At 48.3% G+C, this 26,371-nt stretch overlaps 2 protein-coding genes across 3 annotated transcripts; one reads left to right on the top strand and one right to left on the bottom strand.

Moving 5' to 3' along the window:
* Nucleotides 1–1,355: 1,355 nt before the first annotated feature.
* Nucleotides 1,356–13,113, bottom strand: INKA2 (inka box actin regulator 2). 2 transcript variants are annotated; one of them, XM_074163426.1, is made up of 2 exons: nt 3,892–3,956; nt 1,356–3,262 (listed from the first exon to the last, which is right to left on the bottom strand). In XM_074163426.1, exon 2 carries the CDS (start codon nt 3,254–3,256, stop codon nt 2,288–2,290), a length of 969 nt encoding a protein of 322 aa, XP_074019527.1. In that variant the 5' UTR covers nt 3,257–3,262; nt 3,892–3,956; the 3' UTR covers nt 1,356–2,287. The 2 variants fall into 2 exon arrangements, with proteins under 2 accessions (XP_074019527.1, XP_074019526.1); XM_074163425.1 differs by lacking the exon at nt 3,892–3,956 and adding an exon at nt 13,078–13,113 and having other exon boundaries at nt 1,362–3,262.
* A 6,972-nt stretch (nt 13,114–20,085) lies between these two features.
* DDX20 (DEAD-box helicase 20) lies at nt 20,086–26,041 on the top strand. Its single transcript, XM_074163296.1, has 11 exons — nt 20,086–20,270; nt 20,358–20,452; nt 20,670–20,838; nt 21,128–21,242; nt 21,324–21,466; nt 21,850–21,988; nt 22,292–22,350; nt 22,936–23,018; nt 23,733–23,838; nt 23,923–24,024; nt 24,713–26,041. The coding sequence occupies exons 1-11, from the start codon at nt 20,090–20,092 to the stop codon at nt 25,810–25,812; spliced, it is 2,292 nt and encodes a 763-aa protein (XP_074019397.1). The 5' UTR covers nt 20,086–20,089; the 3' UTR covers nt 25,813–26,041.
* Nucleotides 26,042–26,371: the final 330 nt, after the last annotated feature.

Here is a 26,371-nt window from a genome sequence, read left to right as displayed (position 1 = left end):
TCACAGCTGAGGGCAATCCTCAGTGACAAGATTAAAAAGCCCCTGGTGTGAGAGCTTGGCTCCCTGGAACCTCTCTTCATCCAGCGTGGTGCTCCTCTCTCTGCGGGACTCAGCCTTCGGTGCCAGGCAGGTATGGCTGGGACACGCTCCTGGGGACGGGGTAGGGGTGTCACAGGGCAGTGCCACCGCCCTCGGAGCTGTTGCTCTCTTACAGAAAGTGCTACTGCACAGAGAAAGCTCCTTCTCCCCTTTGCTGACCCTGTGGAAAGGTAGGAGGGAGCTGGCAGGGCATATCTGTAACAAACAGGATGAACTGCTGATAAAAGAGGAGGAAAACAAAATGCTTCAGAAGCAGCCTTTCAGCATTCAGAGAAATGAAGAAGGGGGGGAAACAATAGGACCTAAAGCCTGGGAGGAGGAAAAACAAAAGCCTGCTTGCAACTCAGGTTCCTGAAAAAGTGCTGAGCGTGGCTGTCAGATGCTGACCCGCTCCTCTCCTTGTATGGGCAGAAACGGGGCTTGTCTTGTGCCTATATTTAATTTGCAAGGGGAAAAAAAAATCTCCCTCTGTGCTTCTGCTGCACTGGCCTCTCTGCCTTGGGACGTTACAACAGGAATAGAATTGCATGTTTAAAAAAAATAATACTAGTGCTGGCACACGAGCCCTTCCTAAACTGGGATTGAGAGGAACAGGTTTTTGCAACACAACCCTGCTGAGCGCTCGGAGCGTCTGCGGAGACTCCCGGCCGATGGGAACGGGGGCTGCAGTGCCATCCACAGCTCTGCACGGCCTTCACACCGGGGCTCAGAGCCGCTGGGGACTCACCTCGGTCACGGTTACTCCTGGGGACAGTGAGCAGAGGGCCCACGGGGGGCAGGAGGCCACGGCAGGACCCGCGTGGCCCCATCCCCCTCCACGAGCCGGGGACTTCAAGGCTCACTCTCAGCGGCAGTTTCCCCCCCAAACGGTTCTCCCTCTGCCTTTCCCTGTGCTGGGGGAGGAGGAAGATGGATGTTGAAGCCAAGGCTCTCGGGGATGTGCATGGGCTGCAGCGGGACGTGCCTCCAGAGCAGCGCTGGGTCCCTGGCAGGGAGCTCTGGCTGCAGCTCGTCTCCCTGCTGTGATTTATGACCTCTCCTTGGATGGAAACTCTCCTGGCTGCTCCCCAACCTCCCCGGTCCCAGCTGGGAACAGGCTGACACAACCCACGTCTGCTCCCGGCTCCCACCCCACCAGCAGAGCCTTCGTGCTGGCTCGGCCAGGGTTTCCTGATAGTGAAACCCCAGAAGGTTCTGCGTGGGAGACAAGTGGGACCGAGGGTGGCCCCAGGACGGAGACGGCCCCACAGGACACTGAAGACTGACACCACTTTATTGGTAACTCTTGGAGAGCCGGACACTGAAGAACTTGGTTCTGTCCAGAGAAGTTTGTACACAAAGAGCAATAGGAAACAACAACAATAAATGTCTGTTGCAACTTTGTATCTTGGTGCAACCTCAACAATAAACTCTTGCGACACGGTATCTGGAGCGGCCGGTGGGGAGAAGGGCACCGGGAGAGGAGCAAAACCCGCCGAGGGCTCCGGGGTCACAAACTTCCACAAAAGGAGCCTTGTGTCCCACTGGTTTAACTGGCAGGGGAAGGAGATGCTGGGAGAGCAATGGAGACGCAGTTTAAGGTGGAAGCCCCACTGCTGAAACGCAACAAAGCTGGGGTTCGACACCCCCCCCTTAGCAACTGCTCAAGTCTTACAAATTCAAACTTACTTCTTTCAACTTAAATAACAAGTGCTTCGGGTACAACGCTTGAATTGCCTGGTCTATAACCCAGTTTTAAGCGCACACAAGCAGGAATAGATTTTTTTTTTTTTTTAAAAAACTATATATATTTGCACACTCACACACACAAGCACACAGTGAATTTTGTGCTGCAGCTGTTTTAACTGGAGATAATGGAATGGGCCTGAAGTGGCCATCCGAAGCCAGGCTCCAGGAGCTGGTCATCCATGGCACCACTCACCCTAAAGCTGCTGAAGATTACGATTATTTTTGCAAATATTGGTCCCCCAAAGTCTCCCCACATGGGGCTGCATCAGCTGCTGCTCCGACTGCCCCGAAGCCGTAGTTCTCTGGAAAATGCTGCTTGCAGGAGACAGCACGCTTTGCAGAGGACTTCTCTCTCATTTCAGTCCGTGTCGAGAGCTCAGGGGTGTCCTGAAAAGATGTGTACGGCCTCCAGCTCCTCCCCAGAGTGAAACAAGTGACACAGCAGGGAACACCGACAAGCTCAGACCCAAACAGCTGTATTGATGTCAAACCCAGACTGGGTGTAGTCTATGGTATCATGGACTTTCTTGATGCCCATTTTGGGCTTTTCACTATTGCTCTCTGCCTTTGGGCACCTCTCCGCTTTGCTGTGATGGTTTTGGATGTTCCCATGAAGTGGGAAGTAAAATGTCCCCTTGAGTTTGTTCATTTTTTTGGGTCTCTTAGAAATTTCGGGCTGTTTGTCTTCAGGAGGAAGCCAGCAAGGTTTCTCCTTGAGAAGCCTGTCTCGGTCTGGCCGAACGCTCCTCAGGAACTTCTTGAAGATGTTGGCTGTGAGGGAGAACTTCCTGCAGAGCTCCTGGGACCTGCTCATGGACAGAGACTCCTCGCTCTTCTCCCCCTTCTTATCCAGCTCTGGCAGATCCAACCAGTTCCCAACCAAGTCTGCGAAGATGTTATCCCCCAAGACCAGGGGCTGCCGATTCCTGCTCTGGGACATCAGGGAGGATGTCCAGTCATGGCCATCGTCACATCCTGGACACTCCCGGCATGCCAGCCACCCCCCTGCTGTGCCCTGGCTACTGGGCTCGAATGTCCGTGGGCGGACGTGCTCTGCTCTGCTCGATACGGAGGAATGTCCTTTTGGGTGACAAACATCCTCACCGCAGAGGCTCCTGAAGGAGGAGGGGGCGTCTCTAAGGTGGCTGCCCTCTGGGAGCCCAGCGGGATGGGACAAACCCACCGGCCGTGGCACGGCACACACAAGGGACGTGGGGCTGTGCTCCTCCACCGCTGCCTCCCGCCGGGCCTGGGGCACATCCCGGCTGCTTCGGCAGCACTGGTGCTGCTCGGCTCCAGCCACGGTGCCTCGGCTCCCCGAGATGTCCAACTGCTCCAAAGCCGTCTGGACCTGGAGCAGTTTCAGCTCCTGCAGGGCCCCCATCATGCAGTTCATCTGCTCGTGCAGCCCGTCGCCCACCTCCTTCATGGAGAGCTGCCGAGGGAAGGAAGCAGACATGGAGTCAGTGAGTCCCCCCAGGAGAGAGCAGGAAAATCGTGACCCAAGGGCAGGAGCGCTGGGCCGAGCAGCTCCCTCAAACATCGCCTCTTCCTACCGACTGCATCTTAGATGCACCCGACCTGCAATACAGCCATTTCATGGAACAGCAATTAGGTATTCCCTCGATTTTTCCTAGGAGTTTCCCTCTAGGAATAAAAGAAGCTGACAAGGAGTGGATTTTTTCACCTGACAACAAAAATAAATAGTTTGAGTTTCCATTAATTGCTTGGCAGAAGCCCAAGGCGTAGAACTATGAATGGCTTTGGCTGCTGCCAGTTTCAGCATATTCTTCTGCTTTTGTGTCTTTTGTGCCCTGGAACTCACTGAAATCAGGAGTCAGAATAATGAACAGAAGGGTCTTTCATGGAAATCCTTGCTTCTTTAGGTAAAGTGCTAAGGTAAATTAGAAATAAACCCCAGTAAGAATCACATCGTTACTATATAACATGGCTTCAGATCTTAATACCCTCATTACAGGCGCCTCTCACTAGAGGACAATCAAAGACATTTCAGTGCACTTCAAATTTTGGATAAAACAGCCAACAAACTCTAAAATTACTTACATTAAACTAGCAATCCAAGCCAGGACCGTTAGTAGCCGTTCTGCTTTATCCCTGAACCTTGCTATAAAGATTTAACTTCCTATACTAGGCTTAAAATAAGCAAGTTATTTTCCAGAGCTTCTAAACTCCCCCTCTTCTCTTTCACTCTGTTGCTTTCTCTCTCCTGTGTAGGCTCTGGCTCATATTCCCAAAGCGGCACCATAAAACAAATGGGTGATACTTTCCAACAGCTGCCACTTTTTTTTTTTTTTTTGAGCAGGGAGGGGGAGCGGGGCTTGGGAAGGAGAAGGGGACGAGCAGCAGGGGATGGCAGGGCTGGAGGTGAAGACATGTCACATCGATGCAAGGTGGTTTGCAGAAGAGATTACCCCTGTCTAGGAAAAGCTTCAGCCTACGCTGTCATAAACAGTTTAAAAGGCTCATCATAATTTTTGTCCAGCAGCAGATCTCGAGCTTAGGGTGAAAAAGGACAGAGGCATCTGATGTTCAGCTTTACATCACCAGCCTTTACTCTTTTACCTCTCCGTTTTAACTAAGCCAGTTCAATCACTTGCTCCATTTCCATTTCTGTACATGGATCTGAGCAGTGAGAAAGAGCCGTCATCAAAAAATTGGATCCTTTGTAACAATCCAGCTCTAATGGAAAGCTCCTCAACAGTTCCTGACCACGGATCTCCATTTCAAAAACCCAGAACCCAAAACCAGCCGCCAGGTCACCATGATTTTTTCAGAGCTTCACTCCCAAGAAACTTATTTATCACCCGGAATCAGCACACAAGCCACGAAGACACAGAAAATCTGTTTAGCTTCCTGATCACACTATCAAGTGCCTCCAGCTATCTAATTTTTTAACATCAGCAAACAAACCTCTCCTCCTGCAGACATGCAAATAACGCCCCACTTACAGACGAGTCCAGCTCTTGGGTTTCCCGTGCAAAAGCTGGGGCCATATGCTCTACCAGCCTCAGACGAAACTATCACCTTACCTCTCCAGATTTGCTGTAATGCTTCTCGTCCTAACCTTTCTTGCCTTATTAATGGAAGTCTGTTTTATCTGGGGCTTTGAAAAAGCTGGATTTGGAGCCAGCCTGGCCCCTCATTGGCCACTTCCCACCAAATCCCCTGGCCGGCGCAGCGTGTAATCACGGCACAGCGAGTGACGAGGGTCCTGCGGTAACCACCGGGCTGATCGAGCCCTGGGCATATGCTGGGCGGCTCCGTTCTTCACCTCATTGATTCAATTAACTCCCCCATGATGGGGGGTATCGTTACAAGGCGTGCCTCCGCCAGCCGGGCTCTATTAAGCATTAAAATTTCATGGGCAGCGTTTATTGTCAGTGTGGTCGTTTCCCACAGGCAGATCCCGTCTCCCCCCGACAAGACCCGAGCCTCGAAAGCTCAGGCTCCAGCACTTCTCCTTCTCAACAAACGAGCTCGTTCTTTCAAATTTGGGGCCAGCACCAGCCTGGGGAGCCTGAGCCACTGGAGAAGCAGTGGAGATGTTATCCTCTGGAGACGCTTTCCCATCAATGACTCCGAGGTTTGGATGCTTCTCCCGATGCCCAACGCTGCCGGCGCCGAGGGCTGGGCTGAGACGGGCACTTTGGGGACGTGACTCCTCTGCCTGGTTTCACCAACCTGCCTTGGGGTGGGATGAATCCTGCCCTCTGTGCTCAGCCTCGGTGTCCCTCTGGATAAGCAAATCCCACCATCAACAAGAGTTTTAAAGATCCTGAGGCTTTTAACTCCGCTTAAAACAGCGCTAAAACCTTGGGTCGTGCAACTTAAGACCCAAAGCAACCAACCCCCTCTGCTTTATCTTCTGCTCCTCACGGTATCTGTTCAGTCTTCTACAGAACTGAAGGAGGAGCGAAACCCAGCCCAAAGTGAAGTCACTGCTTGGTGACCAAACAGCCCGCAGGGGCTTGGATTTCATCCACTAGTAATTACCCTGTGGTAATTAAGAGTACTCACCCTCGAGAGAAAAAAAAAAAAAGTTTCTTCCCCAGTGTGTAACCCTGCTCTTTGCCAAGAAGATCTCAGTTCTCCCAAGCTCACACTGGCTTCTCCGAGACTCTCCAGAAAAGGAACAATTTCCCCCAGAAGAGAGACCACCACCCTGGCAAGGGTTCAAGATTGAACTATCTGGGCTGCTGGAGGGAAAAAAGGCTCTGGGAATAATCCACAGATTGGGCTGGAGTCAAAGAGATGCTCTGACTGCGAGGTGACGGGAACTCCAGGCTGAAGGGATGCCCCTCGTAGCCTCGCTGCCTCTGTGGTCACACACTTCACCTAGAAGGAACTGGAATTTGTGACGAACTAAAGTGCAATTCCAAACAGAGCGTGAATGTGACACAAAACCCCAGAGAGCCTGAATCTGGCACGGAGAGATCCTGACTGTGTCGCTGGGGTTGCACAAGTGACATTATGTAAGCTGGGCACCACGGGCCATCGGATGCTCTGAAACGTGTGTGTTTGAGCGCTGTAAATCCCAAACCTGACGTTGAATCGGCCCCGCGCTCGGCCGTGCTGCAGAGCAGAGCACAGGGGAAACAGCACTCGCTGCAGAACTTCGCGTTGAGCACAGAGCTCGCTCGTCAGCATCCTCCCTTCCCGTACCTGCTGGTCTCTGCCCAAGGTGCACTTCAAGGGGCTCCGGGTGTCTGATTTGGGACACTCTGTGCTTCAATACAAGCGGGTGTTTGGCACTTCTGCTTCCCAGAAAAGCCAAATTAGAACTATGACAACTTGCAGATGTTCAAATTTACAAAAGAGCTAAAAATCAGATGCCTCAAACTGCATCTCGTTATTATTCCTGAAACTTTTGCAGTCCCTAAAAACTGGCATGAGAAAGTTTTAGTCTAATTCTGAACAAGCCAACACAGATGCCTTTTATAGCCAGACAAGTACGTGCAGGGCCAGGCAGAGTCGAGATGCGCGTGTTCGACTTCGGCGGCTGGGACTCGGGGTGCGACGTCGGATGCCTGTCCCCCAGCAGTGAAGTGTTACCTCCCGATCACTCCTCCTGCGACGGCACCAGCAGGGCAGCTCCGGCTAAATCCTTCTCGGAAGCAAAGCTTGCTTCGACTACAGCCACCCCAAAACCAAACACTGAAAACCGAGGTCAAAACCGAACAAAATTCAAAAGCTTTCCAAGCCCTGATGATCATCAAGGAATATTCAGTGTCAGGGGAAAAAAAAAACAACCAAACAAACAGCGAGCACCTTGCAAAACCGCAGAGTTCAAATATAGGGGTTTTTTACACTGGAAATCTACCATTCTGAGAAGCAAAGGTATCAGTCGCTTTGTAAGCCATGCCTGTTTAATGACTTCCTCAAAATACTTATTCCCAGAACTACAACCACAATTGGTTTACACAGTTTATAGATCAATGATCTCCCACCGCTGATTAACGCAGCAGGAGCACAACTCGCCCCAAGGAACATCCTCCAGCAGTTACTGGCATTTTACCAAATTCAAACCCAAATTCCTCAGACTACAAATAAGGGAGATCTCACTTCTCGCTTCCCACTTCACAGGTAAATAAGTAACTTTTTTAACCTGCTTCGAGAACTGATGTTTTCCTATTAGCATCTACACGTGCTGAGTCCTCAGAAGCCAGTTCCCATGGATGCCCTGGAGCCCCGGCTGTGGGCATTCCCAGCCCATCCGTGCATCTGGCCTGCCTGGGACAGCAGCAGCTTTGGGAAAACCCATCCAACGCACCCCAGCTTTCAGCCCAGCAGAGGGAATTAGAGAGAAGAGCTCTGAGCGTGTTTGTGGCGCTGAGGAGGAAGACAGATGTCCAGCTCTGAGGCAGAAGAAACGCAAAGAGAGGAAGTTATTGCTGGGAGGACAGGAAAGAGCAAACGGCAAATAGCAGTTCTTAATAATAGTGCTGATAGGCAACAGAACCGGCAACAAACAATCGGTATTTAAAGGGGATGACATAATAGAGACCGAAATTATTTTAGAACTGCTGAGCTGATCATATTGTGTCTGTGTTTTCCTTTGGGTCACTAACTAGATTAATCTGCAGCAAGGCTGCGACTGTGGCTGGGCATAACTCTGGGGAGCACACTGCAGGGCTCGGAGCTGCTTCCCAGCCTCACGTTGCACCTTTCTTCCCCTTCCCTTGATGGACGCCACGGGCCTGCAATCTTCTTCTTGTCTTTGCATTTCATCCCAGGAATTTCAAGTCTCTCTGTTACCTCCTGTCTTTCCAGAGTATTTTAGGCGTAAATGAGGATGTTAATGGTGAGCTCACAATTTATTCAAGAGAGGAAGGATGCTGAGACTTTACCAAAGATTTTTTTTCCCCAATAGTTTAAATAGATCCTAAACAGCTGTTAACCACAAAAGACATGGTTCACATCACTCAATTAACTCTCTTCCTCACTCAATTGCCTTCCTGTCCATTGCAGTGATATTGTTCTGTGCTTCCCAACCACAGTTGCTACGTTTAAAGGCAAATTAGAAAATCCATTCTCTGCAACCAGGAAATAAATGGACCCAAAAGAACTTCAACTTTCAGACTTTTACTCACAACCCAGGGATAAGAGAGAGCACAAGACTCAATGTACAGAGTGACCATTGAAGGTGATGGTTGAAAGTGTCGGCTTATAGCCCAGGGGTCTGCCCCACTTGGCGGTCTGGTTTTCAATGCTCCTGAATACATGCAGCTGGGAGCCTTAAAAAAATCACTATCACCTTTAGGAGTCTTCTCTGGGAATAAACAAGCGAACAAAGCCCGTGACTGCTTTTTCTCTCCCCAGGTTACATGTGACAGGACGTCCACTGTCAAGTTACTTCTTTGCACCTTCCCTTAAGGCACCACCAAGGAATGAGATTCTGTGATAACCACCCAAGTTTCTAACGCCACCTCCAGCTGCGAAGGGTAAAGCCACCCTTAAAGGGACCATTTTATGGCCAGAGACACGAATGGAGCTACGTTTCCACATGGTGGAGTGAGCAGTGATGTTGGCCCCTGAGGTCTGTCACTCGTGCCTTACTCTGCTGCAAACCACAAGAGCTGCCCCTCCAGACACAGCAGTGGTGCAAACACAGCAGCCTCCTCCTGGAGCACGACACGGGCACCAGAATAGCACCCAGTGTGAGATAAAGAGTAAAAATAATTGGCTGTATTTTTCACTCAGACCAAATGTTCTATTCCTGAAAGATATTCATAGCAAGAAACATTGTCTACCAGGACATGAATTAATGTAAGAAGGAAGACTCTATCAGACTCAATAATGTGATGCATTTATGATGAATGTGCAGGGAGAACATTCGAAAGTTCCCGTCGGAGCGGTGGAGTTTGTTTTAAATACCTACTTTAATACTTTTCCTCCTAGAAAAAAGGCAACAAAAACCCAGAAATATCCTGGATTCCTCAAGAAAGACCAAAACATGCAAAGTGAAGTTACAACTACAGCTAACTCGCGTGTGACCCCTCGCCTGTTACAGCCATACAAACCCCAAGCGCAAGATAAATCTGCCCCATGAACTCACCAGTCCCTGGCGAGATAGTGAGTGATTTATTCTTACTGTAGAAGAAACCCCAGCCCCATGGCATGTGTGCTGATGTTGCTATGTATAAATGCAAACAATCCCCGTGTCAGAAAGTTTGCGGAGGTAATGCCATCTGCGGCATGGGACACGGAAATGAAATTCCTCTCTGCTAATCCCCGAGCAAGACAATTCTTGTTAAATCTGATCTTTCAGCTGCGATAACATTCTGTAACTCGGAAAGCAGACATCATATTTCTGTGCCTTGGAATGATGTTTGCAGACTCTGAATCCAGGTGATAAAGCCAAGAGGACTTTTAGTATCAGGATTAATTGCATTAGTGGAAGATTCGCAAGCTCTGTGGCACATTTCACGGCTGCCGTACAAGGGACAGATGACAGAAGGGGTGGAAAAGCACAACTTACTCCAACACCAGACCTACAACCCAGCACTGCACGTTCTCGCAAACCACACCGTGCCCATAAACCTCCAGGGGCTTTCCGGAGGAGGTGAACAAGGTCTTCTGTATCTTCTACATACAGAGACTGAGGTGCAGAGAGCTGGCACGGCTTGTCCAGAGTGGCTCCAGGGGCTGGTGCCAGCACCGGGACGGGGACCCCGGCCTCGGCAATCGATCGGACCGAGAGCTGCCCCGATCCCGCAGCCAGCGGGGAGGAACGGCTGCGTCAGCTGAGGCTCTCCCGGCTGCGAAGCACTCGCTCGTGGAAGCTTCTGAATGAATTCCAATCAAAGGGACACCACACATGCCAGAAACTATCAGCTTACAATGGAAAACATGCGATGGGAATAGGAGAGCTCTCATTGACTGAAACGGGTCAGGTTCATTCTTGGGAGCCCTGGCAGAGCTTTCCCAGCGGGAAGGAGAGCGGTGTAAGCACGCCTGGACCCCGCTCATCTGTGCCCGCTCTGGCAGAGCACGGTGTGATCCCAGAGCCCGGGCTGGATGCTGAAACGCCTGGGAACAGCCCAAACCAAACACATGGGTATTTAAACATGTATTTAGTACATAAAGCAGGAGAAAGAAAAATCAGAGCTGGAATCCTCGAATCCCACACTGGCTGGGGATAGAGTTGCACTTGAAGATAACCTTTCCTTGGGAACCGGGAGCTGTGCCAACATCCGCTCTTCTTTGAGCAAACCCCCTCCTCAGAACCAGCCAAAGGCTGTAGTAGGTTACGCGGAGACAAACTAAACCTCTGCTAATTGAACAGCCTCTTTCACGTGTCACAGGGACCAGCCTCAGCAAACCTGGCTCCTCAAATAGGGTGTTTTTGTACAACTTCCCTGCCGCTCAGCAGTGCCCCCCACCCGATAGAGCTGCTGCTCCCACATCAGGGAATCCGCTGTGTTTCTGAATTCCCAACGATGCCCTGGAACCGGGCTCCCGTTTAGCCGCACACAGGGTGGCTCATTGTCTCCATCTGGCCAAGTCCTTCCCACCATTCCTCCCGCATGAGTCTCGGTTCTGGTGCATTTAGAGTCTGGAGGCAGGACCTGCCTGGCAGTGAGGAAAGTGGGGAAGCAGCAGGGTCAAGAGGTTCAGTTCCCACTCCCCATTCAGCGCAGATGGTCCCAGCTGTCTAACGCGCCGCTTGCTGTCTTTAAAGAAACATTAATCTATTTTAATTCCAGGCTATCTTGACAGTATTAATTTTTTAAAGCTGTTACTGCTCAGGATATCATTTATGGTTGTTTTAATTAATACAGTCCTCCTACCTCCACTAAGTGTGATCTGCAGCTCACTGAAGTTGCTGATGGAAGGGATTGTTTCCCACGGCGCTGTAGGGCAGGGGGTCTCTCCCGCTGTCCCACCCCACAGGCTGTCCTGGCACGGCAGCCCCGGGGCTGCACTCTGATACCCAGAGAATTTGGTGTTAAAGGAAATTTTCAAGTCTGAGTAACAAAAATTGGGGGGTGGGAGGAGGAAAGAATGTGACTAGTGAAACCCAAATGTATGAAGAGCTCAGGCTACTCTCGTTAAGTCAGGAGTAGTCCCGCTGAAGGGGACAACTGCCCCTTCCCAATTCTTTAAGCCAAGCATATACATAAAGCTTTGGCAGGCTAAGGTCTTTATTAATGTAATAAAAATTGTCACATTTCTGCAATTCAAAGAAATCTATTACTGCATTATAGCAAGGGTATGAACAAAACCAGAATTTTCTCATTTTAAGTATTTTTTGGTTTTCACATGAAGTGTGAGGGACCTGCTTTTCTTTCGAATATATTCTAATTCTTCAGGAGTTACGTTGTGCACCGCAGTACGGGCATGTTTTAGACTCACAAGTAAAGGCACAGTGTTTAGGCTTCTATGAAAAAATACCGCTCAGATAATGAAACTCATTTGTTTAGAAGACAAAATACAGATTTAGGAACCTTACTCTAAGCATGCTTTTGACAGTTACTCTTTTTACCCATCTCACCTTCCGACATATTCAGATGTTAAAGATCTTCCAGATGATAGTGTACGTGCCCTGGTTTACGGTTTGATTTCATCCATCGCACCCAGCGCAGAGAGCACCAGCGACTCTCGTTTTCCTTTGTTTTAGTTTGTCTTCCAGCTCCGCTGTTTGCTCGGGAAGCACTGGTAACGCTGGCAGGTTAAATGTCACTGTTTGCTGCCACATTTATGCCGAGCAAAGCGCTGCTGCCCGAGCCCGGGTGTCACCAGCCACGTCCCATCTGCGGGACCCCGGCGCAACGGTGAGTCCCTGATCTGCCCTGGGCTCAGCTGGGACTTGGCGTGTCTCTACCGACTCAAACGGTGTTGCTCACACTCCAAACGCTCCCCGTAACACCGCCAGGATGGCAGTGCTGTGTACAAGCCCATTTTGTACAACTCCGGTTAGCACAAACACCAGCTGCAATCAGCATCCCATTGAGTCCGAAACCGGGAAGCTTTTGTGCGCTCAGAAACTTCACCCACCCACACCCCCCCCCGATTTTGCTCTGCCTCCTCTTCCCCTTTTGTTCTCATCATCTATTTTTCTCCACGACTGCTGCTCCCGGCCAGACCCACCGAGCACCGGGACCCGCTTTTGGGAAGAGTCGGTTCTTCCGACCAACCCAACCCGGGCCAGCCCCAGTCGCACCAGCAACACCTCCCGGCTGGTGGACAAGCCCCAGCAAGTTCAGCGAGAGAGGTTACCGCCTGAGCCGGGGCGGGAGGAGGGAGAAAGCAGTGTTGATTTATGACAAAGGGGTTCCTATTGAAGAAGTATTCGCGGGGGGGGGGCGGTTGGCGGGGGCAAGCGCCCGCTCCCTTTACATCATTTCGATTCCCCTAAACTTATCCGTATCAGAGATTTGTCAACGCTGCTTTGATTTCCGATCTATGCCGGCATCTTTTCTCCAGAGCCCCCGCACCCCCCGGGACACCCCCCGCGGTGTTATTTCTCTCCCGCAGCCCAAGGGACCAGGCGGGAGGCTCAGACCCACCGCCCAACCCGCGACCGTGCGGGGGGGAGCAGCGGCGGGGGGGACCCCGCACTTGCCCGGCGGGGCGAGGGCTGGATGCGGCCGGGACCTGCCGTCCCGCGGCGGAGCCCCCCCCCATCCCCGGGGCTGTTTCCCCCCCCCCCCGCGCAGCCACCGCCACCGCGGCACCGGCCCCGGGTGGGGGCTCGGGGACACCCCCCCCCGCCCACCGCCCCCTTACCAGCTCCTGCTTCAGCCGCCGCAGGTGGTGGTCCATGGCCCGGCGCGGCGCGGCCCCGGCAGCCCGGCGCGGCGCGGGGAGCGCGGCGGGGCGGGGGGGCCGGGGGGCGGCACCGGGGGCGGCGGCTGCCGGCGGGGCAGAGGCCGGCCCGTCCGCGGCTGGGAGCGGGCGAGCGGGGGGAGGCTCATGCCCCCGCTGGCCCCCGGAGCCCCGGTAAAGGCGACCGACGGGCAGAGGCTCCTCGCCCGGGAGCCGAAGCGAGCCCGGCGGTCGATGCCGGCGGGGGGCCTGAGGGGGTGCAGGGAACCATCCCTCCGCCCCGCGGAGAGGGAAGTTTGGGGGCTCGGTCTGTTGTGGTCTAGATCCCGGGAAGCGCTCTGCAGGGACGGACCACCCCAGCAAAAGCGTGGATTAACCTACATGGCCTTAATCGCGACAATTTGCGATCGGGGATTTGTCCCGTTTTGTGCTGCCCGGGGGGCGGGTTCCGTGAAGGCACATCCCGCCCGGGGGGATGCCGCGGGTCCCCGGCAGAGCCACGGGCACCGGCCTTCGCACATGACGGTGCCGTGGTCAAAACGTCCTTTGTGAGGGGGAGCAGACGCTCGGGGCTGCGAGAGACAGGTGCTGGGAATTCTTAGCGCGGATTTATTTCCAGAACAGCAGTTTTCTCCTGGCTGCGCTTTACCGGCAGCGTTTCGGCCGCGGGGAGTCTGCAAAACCAGCAGGAACCGGGAACTTCCCGGCTGGGAGGGATCTGGTCGCTGCTACGGACGCTCCCAGCTCTTAAGGGCTGGATATTTTAGCCTCAGATCAACAACCTCTGCTCTTGCTTGCCACCGCAGGCCGTCACCAGATGGGCATGTGAGCTAGGACAAAACACAGGCGCGTTGGTATCATCAGACTTTAAAACTGCATTGAATTTGAAAGGCTTTTGAGTTTTTCAGCATTTCTCTCCTATATGTATATGCGTTATTCTCAGCTTATGTGCAAAATGTGTTGTTCAGATGGTAAACGCTGAGTCCCCTGTAATGGCTTAGCGAGGCCTGTCTGAATCACTCTGCAATGGTAAGGAACTCGATAGGATGAGATATACTGCTCTGTGTTTTCAAATTTGGGATGAAAAATGTAATTACCAGCTTTTTCCCGTAAACTTGAGTCTTGACAAAGACTGGCTAAAATCTTTGCCTTCCCAGGTCTTTATTTTTTGAAGGAAAACACTTTTTATAGTTGGTAATAGGATCTTGTTTGTTTGTTTGTAGGAATTGGCCTTGATTTTTTTGAAAGCTGACCTTTGTGTCAAAATCCAATTTAAATAAGAAATTTGCGATCTGCCCTTTCACATGTCTTTGAGAAACACTCTAGAGTTAACCTTTATTGATCCTTCCAGCATCTCTTTTGTTATTGGTTAAAATTCCCTGCCTCTCTACTCATTTCAGGGTTTCCATTCCCTACCTATTAAGGAAGCACAAAAATTGCATCTTTCTTCAAGGATCTGTAGAACGAGGGAGAGTAAACATATTAATGTATTAAAGAAATGACCTTAGTAAAAAGTTACTCACTTCCAGTGGGGAATGCTGTGCCGTGAGTGGGATACCTGCCAGTCTCCAGTCTTTCTTAAAGTCCAAGCCAACTGGCCCAGCTATAATTTTTTTCTCGTGAAGCCTGGCCGGGTTTGTTGGCCAGCTGGTTGCCCCCCGTGGCCCGGGGTCGGGGTATGTCTGTCCCCAGCCTACCCAAGCATATCAAGTGTCATATGGCAGGTTTGAGCAGCCAGTCAGTGGTAAGAAATCAAATAGATGGCACCATGTGGAGACTACAAGCTGAACCGCCTGCCTCCGCCAGCCCTTAATGGTGCAGGGAACGGCCCAGCTTCCCTTTCCTCTTTCTGTGCCCCAAACAAGGGTCGTGTTCAAGAGCCCCAGTCTCCGAGTCCAGGTTTCTGTGTTGCTTGGGTGGCTCAAGGCCTTTATTTCTTTTCTGCAACAATTTTATAATTTATTGAATTACCTCAGTTCTGTAAAGTAGTAATATGTGGGCACTAATTCTTCCTTGTGGCGTGGCACCAAAGCTAAAACATGATGGCATCTTCTCTTTGCGTTTGTAATACGTGGACCTAGGTTCAGCTGGTTTGAGCTGAAAACTGACCGTGAGCTTAATTTACCCGAGCCAGCTTTGAACAACAGTATTTTTAGGTATTCTTTTACATTTGGTAGGGAATAGACTGAGAGCAGGCACGAAGAGGGAATGACTTCTGTTCTCCCGGGGTTACTGTGTCTAGACAAGGAGGCTGCTGGTGAGCACCGTGGCTTTGGCATCTTGGAAGACTGTGTCAAATCAGACCAGGGATTATCCCGGGCACAGGATGCTCTCCCCAATGTCTTCTTTAAAATAGCATATTTTTTTTTAAATCATCATATAATCATGTAATTCCTGAATTTGTTTTAACTGATGCTTTTCACAGCGCTTTTATTTTTCCAGTACAAAAGAGACACAAAAGATGCACATGGTTGGTTGAGGCATCACATGTAAGTTAAGCGATATTGTATTTTCCAGCATGTCTAGCGTTCAGGAGGCCAACTGCCCGTGTCCGTGGCCATTGGCAGAGGCTTGTTCCAGAAAGCTCCTGGAGCACTTGCAAGACACTGAACTGTGTGCTCTGCTGGCAGATGAACAGGGAAGAGCTTTTATCCTCTGTTTGGCTTCTCTTTAAGGTCATCTTTTTGATCCATTTTTCAGCCTCTGAGGCTGCTCATGTCCCGTGAGGCTGATAAAGGAGTTCATGAGCACAGAATAAAAAAAAAAGACCGGAATATTCATGTGCTCCAAACTCCTGGGAACTTGCAGAAGAAGAGAAAAATCTGAAATATGTTCTCAGTAGGATTTTCCTACTCAGCAACAATTTTCTCTTCCGTGTAGACAACTGGTTCAGAGCAGCATCGACACTTCATGCCAGGCCCTGCTCTCCTTCCACTCCGCCGTGGTGTAAAGCATGAGCAGATGGTGCAGTGCAGTGGAAAATCAGGTCTCCAAGAAAATACAGAGCTGAGAATAAAACACCCTCAAGCGGAAAACTACATGGCTTATTTCTGGATAAAATGAAAAACCGAGATCCTTGGGCGAAAAATAGACTACGCCTTCAGAGTGGTGTATTCCACTTACATGAAGTGCCTCGTTCCTTCCCATTTGAGAAAACATCCATCCCTTCACAGCTGAAGGCTTATCTCATTTGTTGTCTTTCAGTTCATTGATCTGGTTTCTCAGGGCTTTCACGTGACTGTCCTTTGCTGAACTAACAAGCGTGGTTATCGCTGAATTTTCTTTCATTTTTACTTTCTTGCATACCGAAGGCAAACCTTTCAGAATTTCTTCCCACTTGAGCTGCAGCGTGACCTGAATTGCATCCATCTTTGTTTAAACCCACTGGGGCATAAACATCCAGCCAAAATAGGTAAGAATATAATGTCAAAACTTTAATTCTGGTTTTATATTTGTGCATAAAGAGATACCTTACCCTTGAAAATTGACCATTTCTTCCATTAAGCCTGATTTATTGTATGCAGTCTCTGCACTCGTGGCCTTTAAAGTTCCTGAGGTGCTCCTACCTCAGTATGCCCCCACCTCACTATGCCCCCATCCCAAAAGTAAAACTTTTAACCCTGCTCCAGCCAAATTCCAGCTCCTGACATTGCTCTGCTTGCACAGGAGTGCCAGGAAAAAGTACCAGGGTAGGGAAATCCTTGTGCATTCACTGTGCTGCCTTGTGTTAAAGAACTATTGGATTACATCTCAGCTGGCTGCATTTTGGTGACCTAGATCCTGCTCATGCGAGCTGAAAAATAATTCAGCAAACCTTGGTATAAAATCGTATCTAAGATTAAAATGGGCTGATATTTATTTACCTGGAGGAAAAAGACAGAAGCGAACTACTGGCACTTCTCACTGGGGTACTTGAAACAGCTTCTCTGAACCGAGAGCCTGATGTCTGCTTGCTTTTATCTGTAGCTGCCTCTGTGTGTGCATCGGCAGTGACCCCCTGTAGTCTTTAGATTTCATCTGAAATCTGTGGAGTTCCTCTGGATCCTTCTGAAGGACATGCCTGACAAGGAACCAAATCCATTCAGCAGAAGGGCATTGACATGAGGGTACTGTGAGACCCCATCATCATCATCATTATTTATAACAAGTCCATGCACCAGGCTTGCTGGAAAAAATCCAAGACTTTGCCAATTACTAAAGCAACAAAGAAGATTCCGCTGCCCCAAAGACTTGCTACTCATTGGTAACTTGCCATCTAGCTTTGTGGGTTTTTTTTTTTTTTTTCCAAAGGGAAAATGAACGCGCAGGGTGTTTGGAGTCAGTTTTTGGTGGTGAATATGAAGTCTCTGTCTGTGCTAATCTCAATGGCCCTTTCACTGCGATGTGCTTCACTGTACCGAGAACAAACACAGTTTCCATGGGAGTGTAAACACAAATACATACCACACTCCGGAGGGTGAGTCACACGTGCTGCAGAGAACGGAGAAAGTTCACTGTCTTGATCTGAACACATGTGGGAGAGGAGGATGAGGTTATCTCACTTTAAAAATATTTTATAAATATGATATAAACCAAGATTTGTTCTGAATAATTCCATGTCTTGGCAGATATGAAAGACAAATCCTTTGAAGCTAAAGGCATAAGACAAGGCAGGTGCTTGTTTATAGTAGCAGTGTTCAAATCTATAATGAATGTATTCTTAAAAGATATCCCAACCCGACAGTTCTGGAAGCTGATGCAAATTCTCTATGAGTGGTTTATCCTAGTCTTTCAAGGAGTTAAAATCCACTATGTAACATGCACTTTGTAACAGGGACAAAAACATGGCGAGCCCTGTCTTGGGGGAATAAAATGTGCACTCAGTAAATATGAGAGCAAGAGTTTTCCCTAGAAAGTGTTTTCTTCTAAGTCCCAAAACCTAAAGGTTTGTTTATGACCCCAAACTAGGGAGCTTCTATCCCTTCATGAGAACCAGTTATTTTTTTTAATATTACAACTGAGAAGGAGGTCTTTTCCACTTGTTTTACTAACCCAAATCCTTTCCCAGGACCTGTTCTGCCTGCAGAGTGTTCAGATTAACCGTTCGGATTTCCAAAGGCTGTTTCGAGCAGGAATACTTCCTTTGGATCTTACTGCAAGCGAAAGAAAAGCAATGTCAGGGCAGAACTGCAGATTCCTCTTGGCTGCGCTGACATGAGCATTGAGGAGGTGAATTCAGTACTTGAGAGTCACTGAGGTAAAACGAGGCCCGAAGGAGGAGGATTGCTATTTATACACTGACTCATAGCGGAGTACACAACACACAGAGAGCTCAGACCAAAGTTAGTAGCAGTTAAGATCTTCTATGGCAATAAGTGTTGAGGGAGAAACAAAACCTTTCATTAGATCAACTGATTCAGCTGCAGGAGCTTGACCTAAATGTGACACAGCCCCATCAGAACCGGCCAAAACCAAAGGGAGAGGGACAGTAAATCTGCCAGTCGTGGTGTCGGAGGGATTCTCATCATACAGACACGGAGATTTGGGATCCATCTCTCCAGCATCCAGCGGAAAAATTAAATAAATACCTACAAACAGGAGCATCTTTCTGAATGAAGGTCATGTGTGTGAATGTCTCGTTAACAACGCATGACAGAGAACAATGTTTGTCTCCAAATCACCCTGGTTGTATTGAAACCTGCACAGAGCCTTTGGGGAGAGAAGGAATAGGTGAGGAAATAGAGCGGGGAGCAGTTCATTGCCTTGGCTGTTTGGGGCTGTTTTGTCACCTCTTCTCTGCCCTTCCCCCATGGGAACAGTCACTTCTGACTGCTCTTCCTTGTCAGTTTAAATCACATCAATTTAAAAGGGTTATGAGAGGCTGCATTTAATCAAACGTTTGTTGTGTCCAGGTGTCTTTGTCTGTCTCCGTTCCCAGCTTTATCCAGATAATTATCTCATGTTGGAGACTCATTTCCCCTCAAGGACCAAGGGGAACATCCACTTAAAAATTAAAAAATAATTGGAAGTAGCAGAATGCCTGTAGTTAGCTATCCTGTTACCGCTGCTGCAGGGCCCTGGTCTCACCCCACCATCTGCTCTGTCCCGGCCGGGCAGAGACAGGCTCTCCCAGCCGAAGCTGTTCTCTTTTGTCCTGCGAAGCCCTGCTCTCGCTCAGTACTCAGATATTCACATGAAAATGTCATCATGCTAAAAAATGACAACTGAATAGTTTGCCAGGCTTTTTCTCCCCCATCAGGAATATAAACACGAGGAATTTCAAAAGCGTGACAAAGGCTGTGGTACACCAAAGCCATTAAAATTCATGCAGGCTGCCTGGCCATGTAAGAATAATGAGGCAGTGTGTGCTCCTACAGGAGAAGCCACTGCTGAGATCCTTCAAATCCCACTGCAATGCATGGGTGTCCAGAGCTGCTACGACAATAAAAGCTGATATGCATAAAACCACCCACGATTTAAAATAAATGATCTACAGGGAGTAGTAAGTAATGCACATGCAACAGATGAACACATTGGGCCTTTGCTGAAGTGAGTGCTATACTATTAATGTTCTGTAGTACCCTGGCTTTTAAGTCTTGTACCTGTGTGCTTGCGGCAAGGCCTCCAGCTCTCACCGTTTTACTTCCACTCACATAAGGTTTTGTCCTCTGTGACGCTGCTAAGTTTAAGCTTTAGTGCTCTTCATAAAACAAATGACCCGGGGTAGAAAAACATAGGAAGCCGCGGAGCCGGGCCCGGCCCCTGACGGACCGCACTGACAGACGGCTCCGCGCGCCCCCGCCAGCCAATCGGCGGCTCCGCGCGCCTCCGCCAGCCAATCGGCGACTCCGCGCGCCCCCGCCAGCCAATCGGCGGCCGCGGCGCCCCCTGGCGGCACGGCGCGCTGAGGCGGGATTCGCCCACTGCGCGTGCGCGGCGCGCGATAAAGCCGCGTCTCGCGAGACGCCGCCCGCTGCCACTTCCGGACCCCAAGATGGCGGCCCCCACGGCTGAGGGACGGTTCCGCACGCGCGACGTGCTGGTGCCCGGCGGCCCCTCCGACTTCGGGTCGCTGCTGCTGTCGGCGCCGGTGCTGGCAGGGCTGGAGGCGGCTGGGTTCCACAGGCCGTCGCCGGTCCAGCTGAAGGCCATCCCGCTGGGGCGCTGCGGCTTGGGTGAGCCGGCGGGCCGGGCGAGGGGGTCGGGCGCGGGGCTGGGGGGAGCCTGGGGCCTCCGGTGACCGCTGTGGCGGCTCTTTCCAGATCTCATCGTGCAGGCCAAGTCTGGCACTGGAAAAACCTGCGTGTTCTCCACCATCGCCCTGGACGCGGTGCTGCTGGAGAGCTCTGCCACCCAGGTGAGCCCGGGCGGCGGCTGCTGCGGGCCCGGCCCGCCGTTACCGGTATGGGGGAAGCGGGGGGAGCTTTGCTTTGTGAGAGGGAGTCCCTCTTTTTGTAGGGAAAACGGCATTGTCGCTAGTGAGACGTAGTATTGGAAGTCATCGCAACTCGATGCTGGGCTTTAATTTTCAGAACCATTCTGCTGCGTTCACATTTAATCCTTGGCCCTTGCAGATTCTGATCCTGGCCCCTACGCGGGAGATTGCTGTGCAGATTCATGCTGTCATCACAACTATTGGAATAAAAATGGAAGGCTTGGAATGCCACGTCTTCATTGGTGGGACTCCTTTGAACCAGGACAAAATCAGACTAAAGAAGTGCCATATCGCAGTTGGCTCCCCAGGTATGGATGAACATCATTGTGCTTCAGATACTGGGTGATACTTCACAGTACAATAATTGGTGCCTTTGAAATCTGGGTTGACTTGATTGTTTTTTTTCAGTAATAGGGGATAGCCTCTAAGGCCAGTGCCAGAGACATTTAGCCCAGGTATTTTTTGTGAGGCATTATTCCAAATACGCCTTTTTTTAAGGTTTGTTAAAATTATTTTTATAAAAAGTTAGGAAATTTATCATTAGAACCTTTCAATTAATATTTCTGAAGTTCTTTTTACTTTTTTCTTCGTATGTAGGTCGGATAAAACAGCTCATAGAGTTGGACTACTTGAATACTGCCAGTATCCGGCTTTTCATTCTTGATGAAGCAGACAAGCTGCTAGAAGAAGGCAGCTTTCAGGAACAAATCAAGTAAGATCAGCATTTATCTTATGCATTTATCAATAGATTAGATACATGTTTTTCAGTCATTCCCATTTCTTTGTCTTGCAGTTGGATTTACTCTTCACTACCAGCCAATAAACAGATGCTTGCTGTTTCAGCTACTTACCCTGAATCATTAGCTAATGCCCTGACCAGGTACATGAGGGAGCCGACATTTGTGAGGTTGAACCCTACTGACCCAAGTCTCATTGGTAAGCGGAAGTTCATGTACGGTGATATTGTTATCAATGGGTTACGAAGAGTATACTGAAACCAAAACATGTATCTTTAAAATTTGTGATTCTTCATCGTTTTCCTCCATAGATGAGTTGATTAGTTTATGAAGTATTTATTACAAGGCTTGATGTATTAAAATCATCAGTGATGAATGTAACTTTCTATTTTTTCTATCTGTTCAAAAAATATTTCAGCCTTTTTAAGAAAAACCTATCCTGTATGTTCTTATTTGGCACATGTGTCTGCTTGTTTAAATTTGAAGTCTTTGAGCTGCAGTGACACATGTTGACGGCAGCACAGCACTGTGCATGTTCTTATGGAAATCCTTAATCTGAAAGTATTTTGGTTTCACGCTCAGGGCTGAAGCAGTATTACAAGATTGTGAATTCCCATCCGCTTCCACATAAAACATTTGAGGAAAAAACCCAGCACCTACAGGAGTTGTTCAGCAAGATTCCATTTAATCAAGCCTTAGTCTTCTCAAATTTGCATAGCAGGTAATAAATTTGAAATCAAATCTGTAAAAAGCATGTTTGAAAGCAGTGATTGTAATGTCCAGTTATGGATAAACTTCTGTAGCCCTTCAGTAGGGTCTCAAAGCAATATAAAAATTTCATTTCAGATCAGAAATACAGCCAATACCTTTTCCATCTGTGCTGTGACTCTCCTAGACATAAAGATGAAAGTGACAATTTTGAATGTAATCCTGGGCTGTAAAGAGTAACTTCTTGATAAGAAATGCGTAGGGGTTGTTAGGTCTCTGGTTTTATTTACAGTTTTTGTTGCGTATGTTCTGTCAGGGCTCAACATCTGGCTGAAATACTGACCAGCAGAGGCTTTCCCGCGGAGTGCATTTCGGGTAAGTCCATTCAAAACTTTCTGATTTTGTTGAAATTATGCATAAATGTGACCTAAAGTAGGAAAATTAATCTGAAGTCTTGGCTTGCATGGGCTCTGGTTAAATAACCAAGAATAGCATTTGAAGCTTCATAGCTCTTTAGGACTTAAATATTAATTAATCTTTTTACCAATTAACTTTCCTGTTATTTTGTGAGTTGTTTTTATGAATATCCGGCTGAGTGCATTGGCTTACCTGTAAAGAGAAAGCTGACTAACGTTTGCAGTTTGAATCAGTGTGTGTTTGCAATACAGATGTTGAATTTAAATCTTTTTATTTCTAGCTTCTCTATAAAAAGCTGATAGCTGGCACCTAGGATTTATTAGAAACCTTCCTCTTCAGTGGTGTTTTCCACAGTTCCTGCGTTTACATAAAATCTGTAAAGTCAGTGTTGTTCCCAAGGGTTAAGCATGTACATAATTGGTAAACAAGCAAATGAATTATCGTTGTAATGAATTTAGTTATTTTCAGGTTTGTCTTGTTTGTTCCTTGTTTACTTATTTGGAACTGAAGAATGTAATCTGTTTCTAACTTTTGTCTTTTTAGGCAGCATGAATCAAAATCAACGACTCGATGCTATGGCTAAATTAAAGCAATTCCACTGTAGAGTTCTCATTTCCACAGACTTGGTGAGTTCGTGTTCTTTAGCTTCCATGAGTATTGGACAAGTTACTGCAGAGCATTAGGTTTGCCTTGGAATTGAATAGAACAGAAATGCACTGATAAAGCACGGGACTTGAGCGCTGTGTGCGATTTACTGTCACTGTGAAACTTAAATGAGGAATAGGGGACAATTTCTGGTTCAAAAATAGTTTTTAATTCTTCTGCTGCTCTGCTGAAGCTTACAGATATTTCAGAGCAGTAGGATTGTGTCCTTTGGGTAGGGGCTATGGGAAGGAATAGTTTGTTTCTCTGGTACAATATGCTGACAACAGTAAGATCCCAAGCAACTTTAAGTAGAGCAGTGGTTGTGTTTGAGGCGCTCAGCTCTTTCATGGCTGCTGCATTTTTCTCTTTCATTGATGGTTTGATGTCCTGTCATGAGAAGATTTCTGCATGCTGTGGAGTTGAATTTTTTGATGCTGGGGAAAAAAATCATGCTTATTTATATGCGCTACACAGAAGATATAAGCAAAATGATCCCTAGTTTTCTTGGTCCCAGTGCAATATGTCTATTTTGCATGTAATACTGTAAACTGACTGGAAAATTGTAGGTGCTTTATGGTGTATTGTAACAACTAAAAGTTATTATTTGAGCAGTTATTCTCAAATGTATTGTATTTATTTAAAGATCCGTTTGGCATATTCAATTATCTGTTCCCTTCTCTCCTCATTTTCTTAAGACGTCTCGTGGAATTGATGCTGAAAAAGTGAATCTGGTTGTCAACCTGGATGTACCCGTGGACTGGGAAACGTACATGCATCGTATCGGCAGAGCTGGGCGCTTTGGTAAGAACAGTTAGGTGGATTTCCTGAGCTCGCACAGGCTTTGCTGGCTCTGCTGGGGTAATGACACCTTGCTGTGTATCGCAGGAACTTTGGGCTTGTCTGTGACATACTGCTGCCGTGGAGAGGAAGAAAACACAATGATGAAAATTGCTCAGAAATGTAATCTTCAGCTTCTTCCGCTACCAGGTATGCTCTGTCCTGTGAATGCAACTGGGTTCTTGTGGGTTGTTTTCTGTTTATTCAAAGCTTCAGGCAAGTGGACAGGGAACTGACATGTACCTTCTCCACTGAAATCGTGTTAATTTTCGTACAGGTTTTTCATACTCTGTGCTAATGACTTTGTGTACCTGGTGCAGTTGTGCGAAGCAATAGAAGATGAACTTAGTGCATGTGTATGGATAGGGAGAGGAACTCTGCATCCAGCTGTTGCTTAAGCATCTACGTAACCCCTTGGATTTCCAGAAATCTGTTATTAAGCCTTTCTCAGGCTGTAAGTTCCAGTAGGAGAAGGAAGGAGTAATTGAAACAACAGAAGACTTGCTACCCTTGCTTTGCCAGAAGCTGTTCTGCTAGAAATCTAGCATTTGCCCTCTTGCATAAGTTATAATTTTTTATCTGGTTAAGTAGGATATGAAAAATAGGGGATGGGTAGAGCAGTGCTGTTTGTCTTGACGAACTTTTCAATGCCTTCCACGAAGAAAATGCTCTGGCTGTTTGAGCTCTCTCAAGAATTGAAGGGGTCAGTTTGCAGCCCTAGCTTAATGTGTCTTAACATCTTTTCTGCGATTTTGCAAAGCTTTACTTCGGTACTCATTTGAGTTCTAGAGAGAGGGATGCACTTAATTGAGTGCCTGCTTGTTTCCCTTCTGTGCAGAGCCCATACCCCCTGGAATGATGGATCAGTTTGAAGATGGGGAGGTAGAAGTCAAACCTGTTGTACATACAGGTGCTTCTGTGAATTCTGACACTGTGTGTCTTAGACCAGAGGAACCAGTACTGCAGCCTGTCCAAAATACTTTTTCAGAGGTACCTCGGCCTCATTCTAATCTCCCAGATGAGAATTCTTCTGTAGAAAGGCCAAAAAAGGCTCTGAAGCAAAAGCAGATAAAGTGCCCAAAGTCTGCAAATACAGAAAAAAGCAGCAGAACCCCCCAAACTTCCGGTTGCCACATAGAACGGAGGAATCAAGTCAAAACTGTCTCCAGAACGGACGGACAACATAACACTCAGGCTCCAGATGAGGAGGCCTTAAAAAAAAATCTTCCCAGAATTCCATGTTTGTCTTCTTTCAAAAACCAACGGAACAATCCCTGGAACTTCTCTGAGTTTGTTGAGGACTATGAGTATTTCATCAAAGAAGGGTTGGAGCGAGAGGTTGAAATTTTAAGAAGCTATTCCGGCCCAGGAGAACAGTGTGAGCTCACCAGAAACGGTGGTGTAGAGTGGAAAGAGGTGGGACATGATAGAGAGCCGGTAGCAAACGGTGTTGTGTCTGGTGACAGCGATGGTTCATACAGTTCCACGGCTTCCTCCAATAGTAGGGAAAACAACTCGTGCTTTGAAGTACTTTCAGATACACCAGAGAAGAGTGCTGTTCCCACAACCCGTCAGGGTCATGCCAGCTTCTGTTCTACACCAGAGAAGCCTCAGGAGCTATCACAAGTCCCAAAGCAAAATCAAGTGAAAAAAAAAGTTCCAAAACAAAATGCTAAACAAAAGCAAAGTCATAGCCATCGATTGCCTAGTCCTTCCACCAGAAAAACTGAAGACGACTGCTCCTACAGCTCTTGGGATGATGGTGTTCCATATGAGGCTTGGAGTTATGAAAACTACTGGAAATCTTATTACCAAGCGTGGCAAAGGTACTATGCGGCTGTGGCTCACTACAGGAAGAGCTACAGACACTTCCACTGGCTGAACGCCTATCGTGTCAACTCGGTCTATCTTCAGGAGCTGCTAAAAAGTGGTGACTGATGCAGTGATGCTGCTGTTGGGACAGGCTGGCTGGTACAACGAATGGACATTATCTGTGAAAAAACCTGCGAGTTACAAGTACATGGACAGACATAAACAGACGTTGTTTAAGACTGGAGGAAAATGTTGTCTTTTTCATAAGTGAGCTGTGTCTGGGGAAATGTTTTTTCCATGCATTCCAGTGATGGTGTTACAACAAGTTGTTAATAAAAGGAAATGAAAGACAGCTGGATGATGGTTGCAGTCTTTACAATGCAAAGTAAACAAAGGAAGATAAAAGGCAGCCACTTACCTGTAAGAGATCTCAGTAAAGAGAAAGTACAACCCAACCCCAGTTTTACTTCCTTGGCTTATGCCTTCATGTGACTTCTGGCTGAAGGTGAAGTCACCGTAAGACTACAGTCTTTGTAGTTGGGGATCATTCCATTTTCTGTAATTCTCCTAAACACCAGGCACTGATTATATACCAGTGGCAGAGTGAAACCTGCATCTCTATGCCTGTATTGCTAATTTAAATCCTGTTAATTAACATTGTGTAAATAACACTTCTATAGCTAGG

Source organism: Numenius arquata, chromosome 24 (assembly GCF_964106895.1).
Source record: "Numenius arquata chromosome 24, bNumArq3.hap1.1, whole genome shotgun sequence".
Lineage (NCBI taxonomy): Eukaryota > Metazoa > Chordata > Aves > Charadriiformes > Scolopacidae > Numenius > Numenius arquata.
The sequence above is the reverse complement of the archived record's forward strand: the minus strand, read 5'-3'. Positions and strand labels throughout refer to the sequence as shown.